This window comes from Mixophyes fleayi, chromosome 2, assembly GCF_038048845.1.
Source record: "Mixophyes fleayi isolate aMixFle1 chromosome 2, aMixFle1.hap1, whole genome shotgun sequence".
Taxonomy (NCBI): domain Eukaryota; kingdom Metazoa; phylum Chordata; class Amphibia; order Anura; family Limnodynastidae; genus Mixophyes; species Mixophyes fleayi.
The window spans coordinates 80,417,991-80,439,346 of NC_134403.1; the positions used below are offsets into that span (position 1 = coordinate 80,417,991).

Genomic DNA, 21,356 nt, shown 5'->3' on the forward strand with positions numbered 1-21,356 from the left:
CATACACCGATTTCAAATGAATAAAATAAGAGACAAATGCTAACTTTAAATGTTATTGTTATATCATAGATATAAATAGTGCCTTATATCTGAAAGTATAATAACCCCACCACCCCATTCTTTTAAATAAGGTTATGCCTTTAAATTATGCTGCTGTCAAAGCCCCTGGGGCTAGTGTAAACTGACGATTTTAAGTATTGCTTCGACTAAAACTTCAGTCAAATAAAGGGTGGCACTGTGACAGCAATTCAGAGGAGAGTTTAACTTCATCTTACTGGCTTACACCAATAACCAGAGCTGCATTTACATTTTTGTAAAGTATTGTTTTATCAGAAATAGCTTGTTACCCCATTGCTTTAATTCATTATTTAACATTGTTATATTTTACTTTTACTATTTTTACATGTTGTATGCTTGGGTCATTAACAGCCTATCCTATACTACCTCTTCTACACGGAGAGAAATAGCTAGACACGTACTTTTTGTTGCATTTTTTTTTATATGAATTCTAGTATTTTTAAAGTGTACCCCTGTGTGTCACTTTTTACATATTTAACAAGCAATTTTGTTATTAAGTTTCAGAGCTATTTATGGCATGTGTTTTGTAGGATTACAGTGGTTTATTTATATATGTGCTGCTACACATCCTATTATTTTGGGGTATGATGCCCAACTGTTTCTTACTTTTTCTATATTAAGCAAAAGTTGGGATCCCAGTAGGGAGACTTCTACCGGACTTCTCCTGCCAACTTGCAATCTACTAAAGGTAGTTGTAACAAATATATAAATTACTATAGACTGTAAGCTCTCATGAGCAGGGCCCTCTCTACCCTTTGTCTCATGTCTACACCTCCTATGTCAACCTGGTTTGTTTCATATGCGATTTGTATTCGAAGCAGCAGTGTCTGAGTGGTTAGCACTTCTACTTCACAGCGCTGGGGTCATGAGTTTGAATCCCAATCATGGGATTAGCTGTGTGGAGTTTGTATGTTCTCCCCTTGCTTGCATGGGTTTCCTGTGGGCATTCCAAAAACATATTTGTAGGTTAATTGGCTGCTATTTAATTGCCCCTAGTCTCTCTTGGTGTGTGTGTGTGTGTGTGGGTGTGAGAGAGAGAATTTAGACTGTAAGCTCCAATAGGGCAGGGACTGATGCGAGTTCTCTGTACAGCACTGCAGAATTATTGGCGGTACATAAATAGCTGCCGATAATGATGAAGCTGCAGAGCTTTGTGGCACCTTACAAATAAACAATTAGGAGGACTGTAAGGTTGCTAGCAGCACCCGCTTCACTCTGTTAATACCCAGTCCTGTTTTATTACTATGTTTTTTCCCAATTTTAAAGCACTGCAGAGTATGCTGGAGGTATATAAATAAAATGTTAATAAAAAGTAAAGCCAGATGAAGTTTTTTTAAAATATGTCTGAAGACCGTAATAGCGAAGGTGGATGGTTTTTTTTAGATGAAGACATGGTTTGTGAAGATGACATCTAATGGTTACTATAGAATGTTACTACATAAAGAGTAACGCTGCACTAGATCTATTAATGAATGTAATTGTTTCTGTCGACTCAGCGTTCTTGGATATATTTAATATTGGTAATATCCCATCAGTTTATTTTAAACATAATATATAGTCAAAGGAGAGGTGCTGCCACTTTAAACAATAGCAATTCAAAGACAGAAGAAAAAGCAAGTGTTATATGGGAGCTGTTTTCTGGGACAGATAATATTACCAAAAGTATATCAAAATATATCTCAAAATTCAATATCTATATTTTTTTTCTCCCAGATTCTGAAAAATGGAAACAGAAATCCTCTGTATTACATGAAAGTAAGTGTGTGTGTGTGATTTTCAGTTATTCATAAATCTTAACCCAAATAAATTTACAGCATTTGCATGACTGACGATGGGTCAAATAGATGTTCCCTGTGTTGTTTATATATTTACATTATGAATATCTTCTTTACATGCCTTGAATACTAATTTAAGCAGCTCTGTTCATAAAATACTAAACAAGTTTAACCCCTCACACTGAGACAACTCTGCTGCATCCCCTATCACAACTGGGCTTACAGGAATAATCCCATCACTTGCCCGTGATAAACTGCTGGCTACAAGTCCATACATACACACTGAGCATTAGACAGACATTGTTCCACAGCTGAACAACATTTTTAAACAGTACGACCAATCAGATTAAGCGATGATCTGTGCTTTGAAACCATAATCATTACAGAGTACACAGTACCGTGATATCGGGCCAATCAGTCATTTATCGTCTGATTGGCCCAATAATGGGCTGAACACACTGTAGTGTGTACCCAGCCTTAGATCCAACTATCTGAACGCTTTCACTCTCAAATACTTTACAAACTGTTTCTATAAATGAAATGATTTCCTTGTGCAATAAATACACTCAACGCTACTAATTTTGCACTCTGTGTCGAGAATTACATTTCCGGTCTCATACAACTATTCCTTCCTACGCAAACCATATGTACACAGCAGGGAGCAGGAGCCATTAGATACAATCTTTAAGAGTGTATCTAGCCAACAATTCTTCACAGTCCTTTGATAGGAACGAACAACAGTTTTAAACATGTCAATTTTTTTTTTGTTAATTATTATTTTTAAAATGTGGACTTGCACGGTGCAGTATAGCTACAAAATAAATGGTTCAAATGCCACCCAACCTTTTAGAAATTGAAGTTAAGGTTTTGATTTACTTCATGTGGACAATGGAGGGAGTGTGCTATTTCTTGCACAACATGTCCAAGTAAGCCAGACATATCCATCAAGTCTCTGATCTAATTTGTAAGAATCAATAATTGCTATTTTGTTAATGTAGTTTCTAGAATCTCCAGTTTATGTAAATGACGCTATGCAGATATACACAACAGGTTTCTGCTCACCTACAGGCTGTATAAAGTATGCAGCCAGTGTAAATTAAAACTGCTATTTCAATAAACACCATATAGCATATTTTAAAAGAAATTGTACCTAGAAAAATAATTCATGATTAAGCATGTTTTAAAACATATATTTTTTCCAGAAACCCATCTCTCTGATGTGCACAGTTTCAGTCACTGGATACTTAAATATATAGCCAATTAAATAAAGCAGCAGGGGGCAGCCATTTTGTTTGACTGCATACGTTTTATAAGATTATGTGTTCTATGTAGGTAACAGCGCAACAAGACACTGACAAGTAAAGTTCCACAACTCGCCCTGCACGGTTTACAAAGTACTTTTTAAAACCTCAATATGAAATAATTTCCCGGATGAAGAAAGTTCCTTATTTTTAAGTAACCTTAAAGACCAATGCTCTATATAAAAGAGCTATCTGTAGCCTCAAGCTTGTCTATTCATATATAGTTAGAATTTAGAGGTGGACATTAACCCATTAAATACCCATTGTACCCGATTATACATTGTAGTTAACAACTGATCAATGGTAAGAGTTGCGCTCAAACAAAATGCCTTAGCCTGCATCTTTATTTTTGCAGTTTTACACAAAAAAATAGGTTATATTAGGATATTGAAACTGCAAATTTGAAAAGGGCCCACATACTGTTTAAAGATAATTAAATAAAACAATCCAGAACATGCATGATAATTAATGGCTGAAAAGTGTTGTGTTTAGGGCACTGCATCCAAGCTGAGCAAGAATGGTGACATGTGTAGAAGAGACCAGGACAGCTTCTAGGCTAAATGCACCAGAATGTAGAAAGAAAAGGGTGAGGAACTAAGGAAGGAACAATACACACATACAAGAGAATAAATAAATTAAAATAGTGTAATGGTCAAAAAAAACACATTAGAGAAAGTGGATAATGCAGATTGTGCTTTTGAGAGCCTATCGAAATTACTTTATGGCTCCAACTCTTAGTGATAGCTTTTAAAGGTAGGTTTAGGCAGCCAGTGGCTCCTCCAGCTGCTTTTAAACCACTACTCCCAGTATGCTATATTATTTATGCAGCTGATTGAGCATGCTGGGAATTGTAGACCAATACAATTTGAGGAGCCACTGGGTAACTAAACCTTTTTACAGTGTTTCTCCACAGCCCATGTTGTATTGTGAAAGTACATGACCCAACTCAGAGATTAATATATACAAAGATGAGACAGAGCTAGGGAAGAGCGACCTGTTCCTGTCGTGACACCCTCGAAAACCGAAGTGATATGCAATAACCCCCTCCCAAAAAATGAGGGTGTTTTAAATACCGTTAATATATTAATGGATATAATTTTCATAACTTCCAAAGTATCATTGACCTTAAGTGTCTCTATATTTCATACAAACATCAAATTATATAAGGTCCCGAACCTTAACAAAACATTCTTACTGGCGCTAACTGGAGCAGTTCTGTGTACCCTAACCCAAACACGAGAACAGTGACTAGACTGGCTAGCTTGTTTCCTTGCCAGTGCAGCATGTCGGATGGGTGATCTAGGTGTATTTAAAAAGAGAAAAACATTAAAAGTTCTGCCTCCAGCTATCTGTTTGCAGAATAAAATGTGCAGTGGGCCAGAGAAGGCTGGGAAGTGAAGTTCAGCAGACACAGGTTTGTTGGGTTATGTATTGGAAATCAGAGCAGGTAGAAGTTTCTAAATCATCCTTCGTCTTCTGTTCTTGGCAGGGCGGCCAGGTCTGTTCTGCCGGACAATGGGACGTTCAGCCTGTATGGGAATAGAGAGCTGAAATTATTTTGCACCATTACAGTAACACATGCTAAAAACTTGCTCATACTTCACCATAACAAATATAACAATTTTAGGGGATCTCTCAACTTCACACTAGTTCCATTTAACAAATAGATATGACACAGGTAACCCACATGGTCAAAGTATGTGAATGGAAGAAAGAGGACATCTATCCGTTTATATGGTACAGTGTGAACAAGCAAATAAACAGCTCCCGGTTCAGATAAAGTAAGAAGTCAGGTAATGTGTCCGTGCACTAGGATTCTACAGTCAAAAACCAACAAGAATGGATTCAAGCATGTGCAAGCACGCTGTGTAACTTGAAAGCTGTGCGAGTCTGTAAGCCTGACTTAGGATAGCCAACTAAGTGTGACAAAGCAACATGCAAACACCATTATACAATTAGACAAACTAGATGGTCTGCTAAAGACAGTTCAATGATATTTGATATTATAATTATATTTTCCAATCAGATCCAAGTCATTTTTGCAATAGTAAGAAGTGTGTGCTGTATAGAACATATTTAATTCCTTTCATCAAAAGCAACTTACATTTAAATAACAGAGTGAACTTCCAAAACAGGAGATATATATAAATATATATATATATATACACAAACATACATACACCCAGTTGAATGATATGCACCAGGGAAAGGTAACCAGGCACCATGTGAGAAGGCCCATGCCCACAAGATTGTAACTTTAGTAAAATCGCAAATCTTACGGTTAAGCCATTGGCAGGGTCCATACTTGGCCATTTTGCAGGAACAGTTTCCAGACGAGAGCTCAGCCTCTGTGAACTGGAACCAGAAATGTGCATTGATATATAAATTTGAATAACATTTTGCGATTTAGACAATTTATGGATGCCAAGACAACTAAACATGCTGGTAGCAGACAAAATGTAGAAACACTACTCAGGTGTGTTTGGTTTGTTAGACACCAAACTTTTTAGTGAGTTATCTGTCAACACGCCAAGGTGATATTTATGTTCAACTGAACTGCAAAAATAGAACAGTTATGAGGTATGTGATTCTGTCCTAATGTGATAGTGATGCTGACATCACCATAGAAATCATTGTTGGTGAAATTTTTCCCTTATTTGCCACATTTATGCACATATCCATATTCTTGCTTAGTTGTACTTTAGTGGTTTTCAAATGGGGTGACTGCCATATCTATGTATTAGTTGCTATTAAATATAATATCACATGTGCCAGCTTTAAGTTATAGATAATAAATGTACCTGTCTGGTTCTCTCTATATCTATGCATAATTTCTCCTTCACCCAATGGGGGACTCTGGAAACATTGGGTATAGATGTGGTGGTGAGGTGCTCTAGCGCTTTAAATAATTCTTCTGTTAGGCAAACTCCTTTCGCATCCACTACCAGGTTCTGGAGACATCCGCTACCAGCACTGCGTTCATGGGAAGGATCCACCTCGGATATCTCTTCTCGGGAGAAAGGTGAAAGGTCAGAAGATTCTGACCCAGAATTATATTCAATAGCAGAAGATTTCGGTTCAGGAGAGGAAATAGAAGCCCTGTTTAAGAGCGTACGGCAGGTGCTTAATATTCAGGGAAGTGATAAATCTGTAGTTCATAGCACAATGCTTTTCAGATGTAAGAAGCAGTTGGTTGTTGTTACTTTCCCATCTTCTCCCCAGCTGGAGGAACTTTTGTGTGAAGCCTGGGGGTGCCTAGACTGCAGGTTCCCAGTGGTGGGTGCCCGCCTGCTCCTGTTCCAGGCTTCCACATTGGAAGACTGAGTCAGGGGCATTCTCTCAATGGAATAAATCATACACCTAAGGATGTCTCCCCCGAAAAGATTTTTCACCACGGGCCTGTCAGGAGACCAGATGAAAAGACTGCCCCCTCTGAGGTGGGCTCCTCTGACCTCCACAGTTATTACTCACGTTACAGAAAAAGAAAGGGGACGGGGTTTTTACATCAATCTTTCCTGTTCCAGAAGCTGGAAGGGTCATTCAGACCAATCTTCAATTTAAAATCCTTGAACAACTATCTGTAGTTGTAGGTTCAAAATTGAATCAATGAGATCTGTAATAAGCAGCATGGAGCATAGGAAATTCATGGTGTCTATGGCCATCATGGATGCCTACCTGCACGTGCCAATCTGGGAGGGACACCAGTGTCTCCTCATGTTCACTGCGCTGTCTTCAGAGGATGGTTTTCTTGGGCTTATATTTGACACCCTTCAGTAAAGGGTACTTAATAAAGTCCCTTCTTCTAAAAAAGAAGGTGTCACAGCACTTTTTGGATGAGGGTCTTGGGCAAAATAGTTTCTCAGTTCAATTCACGGAGTTCCAGAATGCACTTATACCAAAGTAGAACAAGTCCCATTTATAACGGACTTCCCAGTGCATCATTCTGTTACCCAGAGTCCTTCAGGCCCTGGTTAAGGAAAACCAAACAAAATCTCAACAGGGGACATCCTTTTAACATCTGGGAATGGCCCAGAAGGTCTTTAAACTCCAACTTGATCGGTATGCTGAAAGCTCCTCCATGAAGACTTCCATAGCAGCCACACATTCTCTTCCTGGGACCGTTCAGACATCAAAATTATCTTGACTAACTTTAACAGATGGCTACTGAAGTCGCTATCCTCGACCTAACACTATGATATGTGTGGTGCAGACCATGCCGAGGGCCAGAATACCAGTCTCTACTATAGGGTTTGGAAAAGATATATTTTCTGGTATGAGCAAAAAGGATTACCTACATCTTTCTTTAGACTGTCTCATCTTGTCCCCTCTTCTTTTTCCAAGGGGGTTTGGATCAGGGCCTCAGGCTTAATTCTTTGAAAGTCCAGATGTCAACCTTGTCTGTATTTTTTCAGAGAAAGCTGACATTAATGTCCGAGGTTCATACTTTTCTCCAAGGAGTGCTACATGTGTAGCCCCATTATGATTCCTTGTACCTCAATCTGGTGCTCAGGGTGTTACAACAGCCATCCTTTGAGCCCTTTTACTCAGTAGAAATTAAACATCTGACCTGGAAAACAGCATTCCTCTGGCAAGCTCCACAGCTCGAAAAAATGGAGGGTTTTAGAAATGAAAGGCTTTGACTTGCAAATCCCCTTTACTGGTGTTTCATGAGAACAGGGTGAAATCTTTAGTCTAGCCCAAGGTAGTTTTTAGGTTCCTCCTGAACCAGGAAATTGTGGTCCAGCCTGTCACAAGGATAGGTCTGGTGTTGAGGTTAACTACTTTAACTGGTTGACCCCGGTTCGCGCCTGGCAGTTTTACATACAGAGGAACGGTCAGATGATCTCTTAGTCCTGTATGATGCAGAAAAGAAAGGCTGTCTCGCTACTTGTTCTGTTTCTCTGAGTTCAGGTTCTTTTTATGGAACTTTACTCCTGCCTCTCTATATTGGTAAATATACTCGTTAGGCTCCTTTTGGGCTTTGTTAATTAAACTGAGGTTATGGTTAGCCGGTAGAGGTAGAGAGGGAGGAGTATGTCCAACAGAAGAATTATTTAAAGTGCCAGAGCTCCTCACTCCACATCTATACCCAATGTTTCCGGTTTGCCCCATGAATTGAGAGAAAAGGTTTTAACATACAAAAACCCCAATATAACAATGTGCCAATGTGAAGAATCAAATCAGAGTAGCATGCGGTGGGGTGTTGCTGTAACTGTGATCTAGAAAGTCTATTTTTCAAATAAATCTTATTAAAAAAGTGGCAACTTCTTTATTGGAAAAAACACATAGGAGCTAAAAATAGTGCCAAAAATTTAAAAACGTATGAATAAAAATTCTATTCCATAATAAAATTTGCAGTGTGAGCTAAGATTTGGTGACTTTTCCCAAATAACATTTTTCAGCAGTTTTGAATACAACACTTTAGATGCTACTTTTTAGAACTTCTTTGAAAAGGACATTAGCTGGAATGATGGGATTTATAAGAGGTGTCTGTGTGCATGCCTCTGTTTTACAAACATTCTGTATTTGTCTGGTTCTGGATATCAAATCATGATCAATTTCACAGACAGAACCAACACACTTCTGCACACTATCTTCAAATAATCTTTACTGTAGCATTAATGTTGACGCTACAATAAATATTATCCTCCTTAATTTCATCATCATTTTTCAGCTCATGGCTCAAGGCAAGTGCTGACTAAAGTGCCGAGGAGGTGTGCGGTCTTGAATTACAAAAATCTGTATTGAGAAGATCTCCGTGTAAAAAACTCATTGCACTTACTTTTGTCCTCTTCTCCTTCCTCTACGGGAGCGTTTCAGCAGCTGGGGTGGCACCTGATGAGAAAATAACTGTTTAATACATGAGGACATTAAAACAAATGTCTACGTAAGCTAAAATTCTATAGCACTCTGGGGTTTTTGGAAGAACACAAGTTGAGTGAGCAGAAATGTGCTGCTGAAGCATCTGAATATGACTCATTGATTCTCCATTCATCTCTTAATTACCACAGATTGGTTGCATCATTTCAACTGACAGTACTGCTGCCAATCACAATAAAAGATTGGCCCAAATATTGGTCAGTCAATACCAATGGTGGTGGTAAACAATAGGAAGCCTCAAGAGAGTGAATTATTAAAAACATAGTTTAGCATTTTCTTGAAAATCATCTCAGTAGGATTTTGAAATCTATCCAAGCTTAGAAACAAATCAAATTTAAAACATTTCATGATAAATCACTTGAGTTTGTATAAACGCTGGCAAAAAAAAGCCAATTTGCAAAATATAGATACATTCTCTGCAGGTTCCAGAAGGGAGAATGGTTGATATGTTTTAGTCAAAATCAACCCCATGTTTCCCCATTTAGAAAATACTTGATGGTTTAGACAAAATGAAAACATTAGGTGAACAAGCTATACACAAAAATATTAAAACACATCTGCAAGTCTAATATATTAAGTACACACAATACATACATCCACCTCCTGCTCCCTGGGCTGTCCACCCTCTTCCTGCCAGTGGTGAGTAAATGGAGGGATCCCCAGCACTGGTTGTGTAAGTTCCTGGCTGTGTCCTGCCTCTTCTCCATCGTTCTGTGTGACATCTTCACCATTATATCTCCAGTAGGCGTGCCTGGAGCTGGAGAGCCTATCGCCACGTGGCCGACGACCATAAGACCTCTCGCCTCGGGAGCGACCGTTGAACCTATAGCCCCGCTCTTTGCCCTTAGAAAGCTCCATTTCAGGAAGGTTTAATGTGCTGGAAGGATGAGAAGAACCCATCCATGGGAGAAAGTTTGGATATGCTCCATTGGGTACTTCAGAGGGAATCACAGAATCAGTCAGCAGTCTGCACTTTTTCAGTGGAGATGCCTCTGGTTCTGTCTCAGAGGAGGAAGGATCCAATGACTGGGGTAATATGGGTAATGTGTCTGTTCTTGGGGGATCAGAGGGTGTGTCTGGAGGGAGGTCAGTGCGGACTGGTCCCTGAAAAGGAGGGCCTTTTGGGATGGGGCTGGTTTCAAAGGCACTTGAGGTGTTGGAGATAAAAGAACCAGAGCGCAAAGGGGGGAGCGTTAAAGTGTAAGACTTGCTAGTCATATCAGCTCTCTGTGACGGAAAATTGGAGTCAGATGGCTGTTGAGAGATCGATGGGTTTTGAGATGTAGGTGTAACGCAACATTCTGTTTGGGACGACGTGCTGACTTCTTTCTCGGATGTTGATAAAGAGTGGTTCTGTGTGGACAATTTATCATCAGTTTTAATAGTTAAATAAAGGTTGGGTTGAGGTCACAGGATAATAAATTTAAATATGAATGGTACAGACCCCCAAAAAACATAAAAAATTTCCACAGCAATGCATATGCACAACTATACACCAACAGAGACAAAGAAAAGGGTAAAGAAGTCACCTGAGTGTTGCTGCGTTGTCCTTGCAGAAGTGACTGACCCTGGAACAGCTGCATTCCCAGAGCTCCAGGGAGAGAGGGTAGAAAAGCTTGCTGGTTTTGTAGCAGAGCATGAGCCCCCAGAAGAGACTGGAGGCTTCCCATTTGCGCACTGGTATTTGCATTCAGTGCGGAGAGATCTCCTGTAAAATTGTAGTTTTTAATCAGTAAATAATCTGTAGCAACAGCTGAAGACCTGCGCCAGATGGTCATGTTCTATACATATATCCTCTTAGGTACAGCGTTCAATTATTAGAACGACATTTTTGTTACTGGATTAAAGATGAAAATTGCTTTGAAATAAAGAGAATTGTATTCCTGTTACCGCTTAAGTCTCTTCATTTATTTTATTTTCATTTATTTATACATCAGCACCATGTAAGGCAGTCATGGGCAACCAGATACACTTTGTTACAAATGTTACCCAATAAAGCAGGAAGAAGCAAGGGGCCACAGGCAAAGACTTTGAGGGCCACATGCAGCACTAGGGCTGCCTGTTGCCCATCACTGTAAGGGCCAGATGAAGAGGAGATGTTTCTCACCCAGAAATAAACACATGTGCAATGTCTTAGTCTTACCTAACAATCCAGCAGTAAGCAGTGGGTTGAGCAAAGGGGGCATCAGTGTGTTAAGCCTTCCAGATGTAGGCGTTTGTGAAGGTTGGAGGTGGAACGGGCTGTGTGGTTCGGACGGAGGGAGTTTCCCCTCTGATAAGGCAGGTGAATTAGTGGTTGTAGTAATGGAGGCAGACCCGGTGCAAGAGGTATTGATGCAGCTCTGAAACAGATATAAGTACAAATTAAATATTAAATACTAGTAGATCTACCTACCATACTTTAATTCATAAAAACATCTGACATGCTTTAGGTCTATCAATTTGTTTTGAATTTTAGTAGCATGAAACTCATAACACTTCTGCCATGAAGCCATTCCAACCAGGAACAAGTGTGTTTTTTGTTTTTTTTTGCATATTGCACAAAATTCCACAAACAAGACATTAGAAAACAATGCAGAATTTTAGATCCATTTATGTTGTGCTTCTACAGAAATATTATGGTGTAATCTTTATAAACGACTCTGGCAACTGTGAAATCTGCAGGGTGTCCTAGACAGCACACCAATAGAGTGCATATAAGAGATTAAAATAAATTACAATTATGTTGTAATCAAAGAGGAATCTAGAGATACGAAATACTTGGTACATTAAAGATCCTATGTAGCTTTATATGGATAAAATAACTTTGCATTTCATACTATTTTTTTTTTTTTTTTTTTTACAAACATCAGTAACTATTTTTCAAAACAATAGTTCACAATTACCTGTCCAGGGCAGGTAGAAGACTCTACAGCTCCTAGACTGGCAGCCAGTAGTGCGGAATTCAGAGCCATCAGGGCTGGAGAGGCAGATACAGGAGGGAAGAGCAATGGTTGGAGGGCATTCTCAGGAAAAGTTTCAGGCAAGGTAAGAGATGCCTCATGTTTCTCAGTTGTGTCAGTGTGTGTAGTGGACAGAGAATCCAACAAGGGTGTGAGGGATGATAGAAGGGTACTTTGCTGTTGGCTTTGTGGTGGGAGATCGAGCTGTGGGAGCCCAAGCCCTCCCAGTGGTAAAAGAGGATTATGGAGAAGAGATGCCATCAACAAGGCCTGCAGTACACTGGATTCTGGGTCACCAACAGTAGAAGGCAGAGCCAAAGGTGGGTTCTGGAGTCCCAATAGACCAAGTTCTGGACTTCCCAACAAAGAGGAGGAAATTAAATTGAGCAAGCCTTGGTTCAGAAGCTGTTGGTGCTGGTTCAAGCTGAGAGAGAATGGCAAAGATCCCAGCATCGCTAGGCTTAATAGGGCAGGTGTGGCAGCAAATGGCAAGACTTGCTCCTGGCCCAAAAAGGAGAAGTTATCCCCAGCAGAGGGCAAAGAACATGGCAGTTCATTGTTGCTTTCTGTGACACTGCTCTGTGCTAGGCCTGGGGCAGGAGAAGATTTTGGTACTGGAGATTGGTTGGGTCGGCCAGAGGAGGAAGCTAAAACAGAAAATTAAAAATTATAAACAAAAATTACAAAATTGATAACAAATCTTTCAAATAACATATATAAACTAATTATTCTGAAGAGGATAAATCTTTACAAAATGACGTAATAGTGTAGACGTTACTACATGATCAATGTATGTCATTTAGTAAAGATATAAACAAAGAAAGATTAAACTTCAAAATTGAAATTTTGATATATGAACCATGGCGATAAAATACATTCAGTGTTACCCCATTCCAATGCAGCTCAGTTAAAAAGTTTTACCTCCCCATTCCAATGCAGAAATATGAAACTCCTCCCCATCATTTATACAGTGCCCTGATCTTATATAGTTCAAAAAGTTGATTTACTGTGACATCATTAGACCTGCCCCTGTGTATAAAACATACAATCCACACAGTGAATTTCAGCAAGTCTGTAAAACAGTCACTCAAGCTCTGCCTACTTAGGTAGTGAATCACCTCCCTCATAACATGGCAACCTGCTACAGAAGAACGAAAGACAGCATGGTGGTCATAGTTAAGTATAAACAATCCAGTTACTACATGTATATTATTCAGCGCACTTATACACAGCCTATGTTACCCATTAATATTAAATATTTGCTTTACTTACTCTTTGAGATACTTACATGGATTTGTCGCAGATGACAACTTCAGTGGTAAAGAAGTCCCTGAGTTCTGCTCTGTAGCAGTCTGGACTAGTTGCCCTACGAGGCCAAGAAGATGGTTGCCGATATCTTGGGAAACTGGAGATAAGCTTGGATTCTTGCTTTGGCTTGGGCACTCCTCTACTGATGAACGAGACATTTGAAGAGAAGAGGGGTTACCAGAAATTGAGTGTGAATGAAGAACTTTGGATCTTCCCATGTCTTCTTCAAACTGCCCCCCAATTCCTGTTAACTTGGAAACACAAGAATTCAATTTGGAGAGTCCACTAGGACTAGTGGGATTATAGAGATGGCCATTAGCATCCTGTGGACTTGCATCAGGGCCCGGAGAATTCCTTTGTCTTTTGCGCTTTACCATTACATCCCTTCTCTGGGAATGAGTCCTGCTGGGAAGACCCCGACCTTCCTGTGTGACAGTCGCAGAAAGCAACGTGTTGGGATTCAGCACTCGGCTGGATAAAGTGCTAGGGGATGCAGCTTCAGGTTTGGTTTGATTTGCCATTTGGGCCTTAGCAGCTGCTGTAAGAAGGCTGCTGGCGGGAAAGGAAGCATTACTTTGCTGGCCCAATATGCACCCGAGGGGAAAGCCCAGTAAGCCTTGCGCTGTTCCCAAAGACACCGGTGGTGCTGTTTTATTGCTTTGGTGGGTTAAGGCATAGCTGGCATTTGAAGATGATCCCAGTTGGGCCTGCCCAAAGGGAGGGAGGCCTTCAAGTATTGCTTTTGGACTGTGGGGCACAGAGCGCTTAGGGGAGGTGACAGGCCGTGGAGATCTAGAGCTTGACCTTGTATGGGCAGGAAAGTGCTCAGAGGAGGCAGATGAGTGTCGGGAACGCTGAGGGGAGGGCTCCACACTGCCAGCTGGAGAAGAGATAGAGGATATGGAGGACCTAGTAGTAGATGGAGAAGTCAGCGCTCCACTACGGGTGAAAGGAGAGAAAGGTGGGGGCAGGGCAGGGGAGGAAAGGCTACTTGGGTTGTTTTCAGGAGTAGGATGAGGGTTCAATAAGGGAACCTGAGACTGAATTAAAGGAGGAGAGTTCAATACATGGTGCTTTGGGCTAGGTGGCCTACAGCTGTTAGAATCCAAAATGCCCAATGGATCTTTCTCAGGAAAGGCAAAAGGCCTCCGTGTGCCCTGAGAAGACTCATCCAGCGTCCGGGAAAAGGTGCCACCTGGAACAAAACTACAAGTATTAAGAGCTAATGGTTTGGGAGACAGACCTGAAAGTTCTTGACTACATGAGGGGTAGGAAGGCCGGTTTTGGGAAGACTTAACTTGTGTAAAAGAACTGTTACACATGTCATGTGATATGGCTTGTGGAGTCCTTGAAAACACCTCATAGCTGCCATTTGATGGCACTGGTGGACAGTTCCTTAAGGCATAGGACTCACCAAGAGGTGCCCCATGCTGCCTGGACAAGGCAGGCCGCTGGCTGGATCGTAAGCCAGAGTACCTTTCTCCAGGAATGGGAGCAAAAGCATCCGATTTGTGATCCAGGGGTTTCTCCAAGTGGTGAGCAGGCATGTTGTGGGCCTTCTCCATAATAAGTTTGGTGAAGATGTCAGGATCCAGAGAACAAGGGTGTTGCCCCATCTTTGGGCTGGTGGATGTTGCATGAAAGTTTTGACTTGGGCCACATCCTATTTAAAAAAAAAATTAAAAAAATAATTAATATGAAATTGTAGAAAATACTGCAGAGAAAATATACAAGAGCTATGTATGGTACAATTACACAATTAAACACTGCACACCAGCTAGTTAACACCATCTTCACTGTGAAGTATGGCGGTTGTAGCATCATGCTGTGGGGATGGTTTTCAGTGCCTATGACTGGCAGTCTTGTCAGGATTGATGGGAAGATGAATCATCATCATTTATTTATATAGCGCTACTAATTCCGCAGCGCTGTACAGAGAACTCACATCAGTCCCTGCCCCATTGGAGCTTACAGTCTAAATTCCCTAACATACACATACACACACTAGGGTCAATTTGTTAGCAGCCAATTAACCTACTAGTATGTTTTTGGAGTGTTGGAGGAAACCAGAGCACCCGGAATACCACGCAAACAAGGGGGGAACATACAAACTCCTCACAGATAAGGCCATGGTTGGGAATTGAACTCATGACCCCAGTGCTGTGAGGCAGAAGTGCTAACCACTTAGCCACCGTGTTACCCACATGATGAATGAAGTACAATACAGAAATCCTGCACAAAAAACCTGCTATCCTTTTTCAAAAAGGATCAAACTTGAGAGAACATTTGTTTTTTCAACAGGACAGCGATACACAGGTAACTGCAAGACAAACACTGGAGTGCCTTAAAATTAATAAAATAGAAGTAATTGAATGGCCCAGTCAGAGTCCTGACATTAATCCCATTGAAAATCAGAGATACAGCTCAAACTTTCTGCCCTTCAGCGTTTCCCAACTAGTCTGACATAGCTTAAGCAAATTTTCAAATACAAATGAAAAATACTGCTCCAGCAAGTTTATAGAGATGTATCCAAAACACAAATAGCGCGGCAGGGTCATTTAGCGAAATGAAAACATTACAGCGGGTTTATATCTCTTGGTAAAAAAACATTGGCTGAGATGGTCCTGGCTCACGCTCACTGACCTTAAGGACCTGGAGTACCACCATTATCAAAGCCTCTAAACCTTGCGACACTGACTCTGCTAATTCAGCTGTTAATGCTGACATAACCCCCACCGGGGTCGCCTCACTTTGAGGAGGGGCTTCACAATATTGTAAAAGATCACCTTGCCCCAAAATGAACTTAGTTTTACAAGTTCTGCAGACTACAGATTTTTCAGAAATCTTAGCTGCCCCTTTCCCTGCCATGCTTTTTAACATACAACATATAACAGAAAGATACAGTGAAGGGAAATGCAGGAGAAGCAGATAGAGGATATATGTATATAGCAAGTACACACTGGGTTTATATATATGCAGAATTTGAGACGCACTTGGTCCTTATACTGTGACACCATACTCACATTTTTACTGCTAACTCACTGTTCTATCCCCACTGTTCAAGGGCTCTGAGAGTGATCCCGGCTGAACAGTTCATGCTGAGAAGAGACTAGCACGCGAGCTCTGGAAGAGGTCTCGCGCTGTAGAGGGGGGCTTTGTATCTCTACAGCAGCCAGCAACATGCTCCGCCCACTTCTGGCTTGCAACTGTGAACCACAGCCTGCCCTGAATTACTAATACCGATCCTCCCACTAGTGGAACAATCGGCTATACAGTACCTGCTGCCAGACTTCTCCGGATTGCGGGGTTTAGCAGCGGTACCCAGACGCAAGCTCTTTTAGGAGCTGCGGTGTGATACTTAGAGACAGGGTGGTCTCATTTGCTGGGATCCCGCTACCTCAATCTATATGAAAGATGGACCGGGTCCCCCTGGCGGATCCCTCGGTGCAGATGAAGGTAAGAGGCAGAACAAACCTGTCTGTCCTCAAGCTTGAGCTTCTCTAAAAATCAACAAACGGTGGGAAAAAAAAAGGTAAAATCTATTGGAGAAACCCAATGCGTGTCCAACTCCTCGGGCATAAATTCTAAACTGGCTTGTAGGAGGGGCATAGAGAAGATATAGATAGCACTTCAAACAAAACTTTATAACTCCAAGCAAACACCACTCTATACCCCATTGTCAAGACTTTCCAGTGTCCCCTATGGATAAAAGAGAAACAAAGGGTTTTTAAACACTGTCGGTCATGTCCTCACGGAAACATCTGAACAGTCTTGTGACCGGAGTGCTAGACTGCAATATGACCGAAGCTACAGCTAGTTAGGTGATCAGGCATGTAAAACAGCCAGAATCTAATGGAACTGTACTGCAGTGCCAAAAACTAAACAAGCAGAGAGAAGGAGAGGATATCTTTATGAGCTGAAGGGACCTCTGATAAAACAAAAAGGAGGAAGGAAGTCAAAAGAAAAAAAAAATTAAACTTCTGACGGAGTGGTGTAGTTAATAAGAACATTCATAGAGAGAGATTCAAGTCTATGCAAAATGCCGGTGGAGCCTTGTGCGACGAGGCTCTGTGGCTATGTCTGGATTGAAAGCTTTGTTTATCTTTGTTCGCACCTCTATCATAGTAACATAGTTGATGAGGTTGAAAAGAGACACCAGTCCATCAAGTTCAACCTATTTTGGATCTCCTGCGATCCTGCACTTATATTTGAAATTGATCAAGAGTAAGCAACCACCAATCTGTTTCAATTGTGAAAATCCCCCCAGACTAAATATTGCAGTCCTATTTTTACCCTATACCACTACTATCCTTCATTTTAATTAACGATCGTATCCCTGGATACACTTTTCCGCTAAAAATTTGTCTAAACCTTTCTTAAACATATCTATTGAATCTGCCATCACAACCTTCCCTGGCAACGAATTCCATATCTTGACTGCCCTTACTGTAAAGAACGCCTTCCTTTGCTGGTTGTGAAATTTCCTCTCCTCTAACCTTAAGGGGCGACCGTGTGTCCTGTGTATAGTCCTTGAGGTAAAAAGTTCCCATGAAAGATCTCTGTATTGACCCTTAATGTATTTGTACATAGTAATCATATCTCCCCTTAGACGCCCCTTTCTAAAGTAAACATGCCTAAACTGGCTAACCTTTCCTCATAACTTAATGACTCCATACCCTTTATCAATTTTGTCGCCCTTCTCTGAACACTTTCTAGTTCCAGATTATCTTTGTATAGAGTGGTGCCCAGAACTGTACTGCATATTCAAGATGAGGTCTTACCATCAATTTATACAGTGGCAAAATTACACTGTCTTCCCTTGCATCTACGCCCCTTTTTATGCATGCCAATACTTTGTTTGCCCTTGCAGCTGCTGCTTGACATTGAGCACTATTGCCAAGTTTACTGTCTACGAGCACTCCCAAATCCTTTTCCATTATAGATTCTCCTAAATTAATTCCATTTAATTTATAGATTGCGTTCTTGTTTTTGATCCTTAAATGCATAACCTTACATTTATCTATGTTAAACCTCATATTCCATTTGGCCGCCCAATCCTCCAGTTTATTTAAGTTCCTCTGTAGAGAAGCTACATCTTGCTCTGATTTTATTACCTTACAGAGTTTAGTGTCATCTGCAAAAATAGAAACTTAACTCTCTAAACCATCACCAAGATCATTAATAAATATATTAAAAAGTGGCCCCAGCACAGAACCTTGAGGTACTCCACACTTAACACTTTTGACCAATTAGAAAATGCTCCATTTATCACAACTCTCTGTTCCCTATTCTCTAACCAGTTTTCGATCCAAGTACAAATGTTGATTCCTAGACCCAGTTCCCTTATTTTGTAAACCAACCTCTTGTGTGGCACTGTATCAAAGGCCTTTACAAAATCTAAGTAGACCACATCTACTGTGCTGCCCTGGTCTAAGTTCCCACCAACTTCCTCGTAGAAACTAATTAGATTAGTTTGACATGACTTATCCCTCACAAATCCATGTTGATTCCCACTAATAATTTTATTGCACGCCAAGTAATCCTGAATACTATCCCTTAAAATACCTTCCAGTAGTTTCCCCACTATTGATGTCAGGCTTACAGGTCTATAATTCCCTGGTTGTGATCTCGTCCCCTTTATAAACAATGGCACCACATCTTCTATTTGCCAATCCCTTGGCACTGAGCCTGATGAGATTGAATCTCTGAAAATTAAGAATAACGGTCTAGCTATTTCCGAGTTTAACTCCATAAGGACCCTTGGGTGTATGCCATCTGGACCTGGAGCTTTATTTATCTTAATATTCTTCAGTCGCCTTTGGACTTCTTCCTCTGACAACCAAGTATTAATTAATGGTATGGTTTCATTTCCATTTTTATGTATTACTCCTACGATTTGTTCCTCTCTAGTAAATACTGAAGAAAAGAAAGTGTTTAATACCTCTGCTTTTTCCTTAGTATCATTTATCAATTCCCCCATCTCACTTCTTAGGGGTCCTATATTATCTTTTTTAATATTTTTGCCATTTATATACTTAAACAACTTTTGGTTTTTTTTTCTACTTTCTTTTGCAACTTACCTTTCATTTTCTAATTTAGCCAATCTAATTTCCTTTTTGCATGTTTTATTACATTCCTTGAACCTACAGAAGGACTCCTCTGACCCTTCAGACTCAAATTTAAATGCACGCTTCTTCATTTGCATTTCTTCCCTTACCTTTTTATTTAGCCACATTGGTTTAGATTTAATTCTTTTACATTTATTTCCCATAGGAATGAACATATACGTGTATGTTTCCAACAACATTTTAAAGACAGCCCACTTTTCTTCCGTATTTTTTCCTTCAAAGGCTTTGTCCCAGCCTATGCTCTTTATAGACTCCTTTAGCATATTAAAATTTGCCTTTCTAAAGTTTAAAGTCCTAGTTGATCCCTTATACCGTTGCTTCTGGAAACTAATTTCAAATGAGACCATATTATAACCGTTTCCCAAGTGCTCCCTTACTCGAATATTTGATATTACGTCTACATTGTTTGTTATTACTAAGTCCTGTATAGTCCGGTTCCTAGTTGGTTCCTCTACTAATTGGGACATGTAATGGTCTTTAAGCGTGCTCAGAAACCTATTTCCCCTAGCTGTACCACAGGTCTCAGTACTCCAATCAATGTCCGGATAACTAAAATCTCCCATAATTAAAATTTGACCTAGTTGTGTAGCCTTCTCAATTTGCTGTAGAAGTTGCGCTTCCTCAATCGTACTAATATCTGGCGGTTTATAGCATATCCCTATCAGCAACTTCTCTGAACTTTTTCCTCCGCTGGATAGTTCCACCCACAATGCCTCTATATTATAACCTATATTCTCGTATATAACTTCCTGAATACTTGGTTTTAATTCTGGCTTAATATAAAGACATACTCCTCCTCCACTTTTATTTACCCTATCCCTCCTGAAGAGAGAATAGCCTTCCAAGTTGACTGCCCAGTCATGTGCATCATCCCACCAGGTCTCCGTAATACCTATAAATATCATACTGCTCATTCATTGCTACTAGTTCTAACTCCCCCATTTTACCTGTCAGCCTTCTTGCATTTGCAAGCATACACTTAAGTCTATTGCTTCCCTTAGGTATTTCCTTTTGCTTTAAAAAGGGCCTCTCCTTATCGGCTATGCTTCCCTTTCCCCCCTCTCCACCCCCTTTACTCTTGTTAAATTCCTCCTTACTACTCTCAATGTCTATCCCATAAATACTTGCTTGCCCCTCCCCCCCAGAGCCTAATTTAAAATCTCCTCCAACCTTCTAACCATCCTCTCCCTTAGCACTGCAGCCCTCTCCTCATTCAGGTGCAATCCATCTCGACAATAAAGATGGCAACTGACCGAGAAATCAGCCCAGTGCTCTAGAAATCCAAAACCCTCCTTCTTACACCAATCTTTTAGCCACGCATTAACCACCCTAATCTCCCGCTGCCTCCCTGGACTAGCACGTGGCACAGATAGTATTTCCAAAAATACTACCTTGGCTGTCCTTGCCTTAAGTTTGCGACCTATGTCCCTGAAATCATTCTTTAGGACACCCTTTCTTCCTCTAACGCGGTCATTGGTGCCAACATGCACCAAAACCGCTGGGTCATTCCCAGCTCCTCCCAACAATCTGTCCACCCGATCCGCAATATGCCGAGCCCGAGCACCCGGGAGACAACACACTGTTCGGCATGCACGGTCCCAGTAACAGATTGCCCTATCTACCTTCCTAATAACTGAATTCCCTACCACCACAATCTGCCTGGGTCCCTGAATAACTTTGGTCCCCTCTATGCTGGAGAGACCGTTCCCCTGGTTGCTAGAGGAAGCAGTCTCATCCAACTCTACCAATTCTGAACTGCCTTCCACAGTATCTTCATCCAATCTGGCAAATCTGCTGGGATTGCTTAGCTCAGAACTGGCCTGCCTCTTCCTCCCTCTGCTACCCCTAGTAACTGTGTTCTGAAGTGCGAGCAGGAGTACATCACATGAGTTAATTGGATATAACCCCATAGGTTAATAAGAAATCATTAATATATATCATTAA

The 21,356-nt window shown here is 40.7% G+C and overlaps 1 protein-coding gene across 1 annotated transcript in view; it reads right to left on the minus strand.

Annotated features, from left to right (window-relative positions):
• Positions 1-1,856: 1,856 nt before the first annotated feature.
• MBD6 (methyl-CpG binding domain protein 6) overlaps positions 1,857-21,356 on the minus strand; it is a 50,058-nt gene continuing 30,558 nt past the window's right edge. The window contains exons 6-13 of the mRNA XM_075199369.1: positions 13,265-14,947; positions 11,920-12,623; positions 11,178-11,376; positions 10,564-10,742; positions 9,629-10,387; positions 8,937-8,989; positions 5,434-5,509; positions 1,857-4,683 (exon numbers count right to left, since the gene is read on the minus strand). Coding sequence (XP_075055470.1) covers positions 4,612-4,683; positions 5,434-5,509; positions 8,937-8,989; positions 9,629-10,387; positions 10,564-10,742; positions 11,178-11,376; positions 11,920-12,623; positions 13,265-14,947 — 3,725 coding nt within the window. The 3' untranslated portion in view covers positions 1,857-4,611. The remainder of the gene's footprint in view (positions 4,684-5,433; positions 5,510-8,936; positions 8,990-9,628; positions 10,388-10,563; positions 10,743-11,177; positions 11,377-11,919; positions 12,624-13,264; positions 14,948-21,356) is intronic.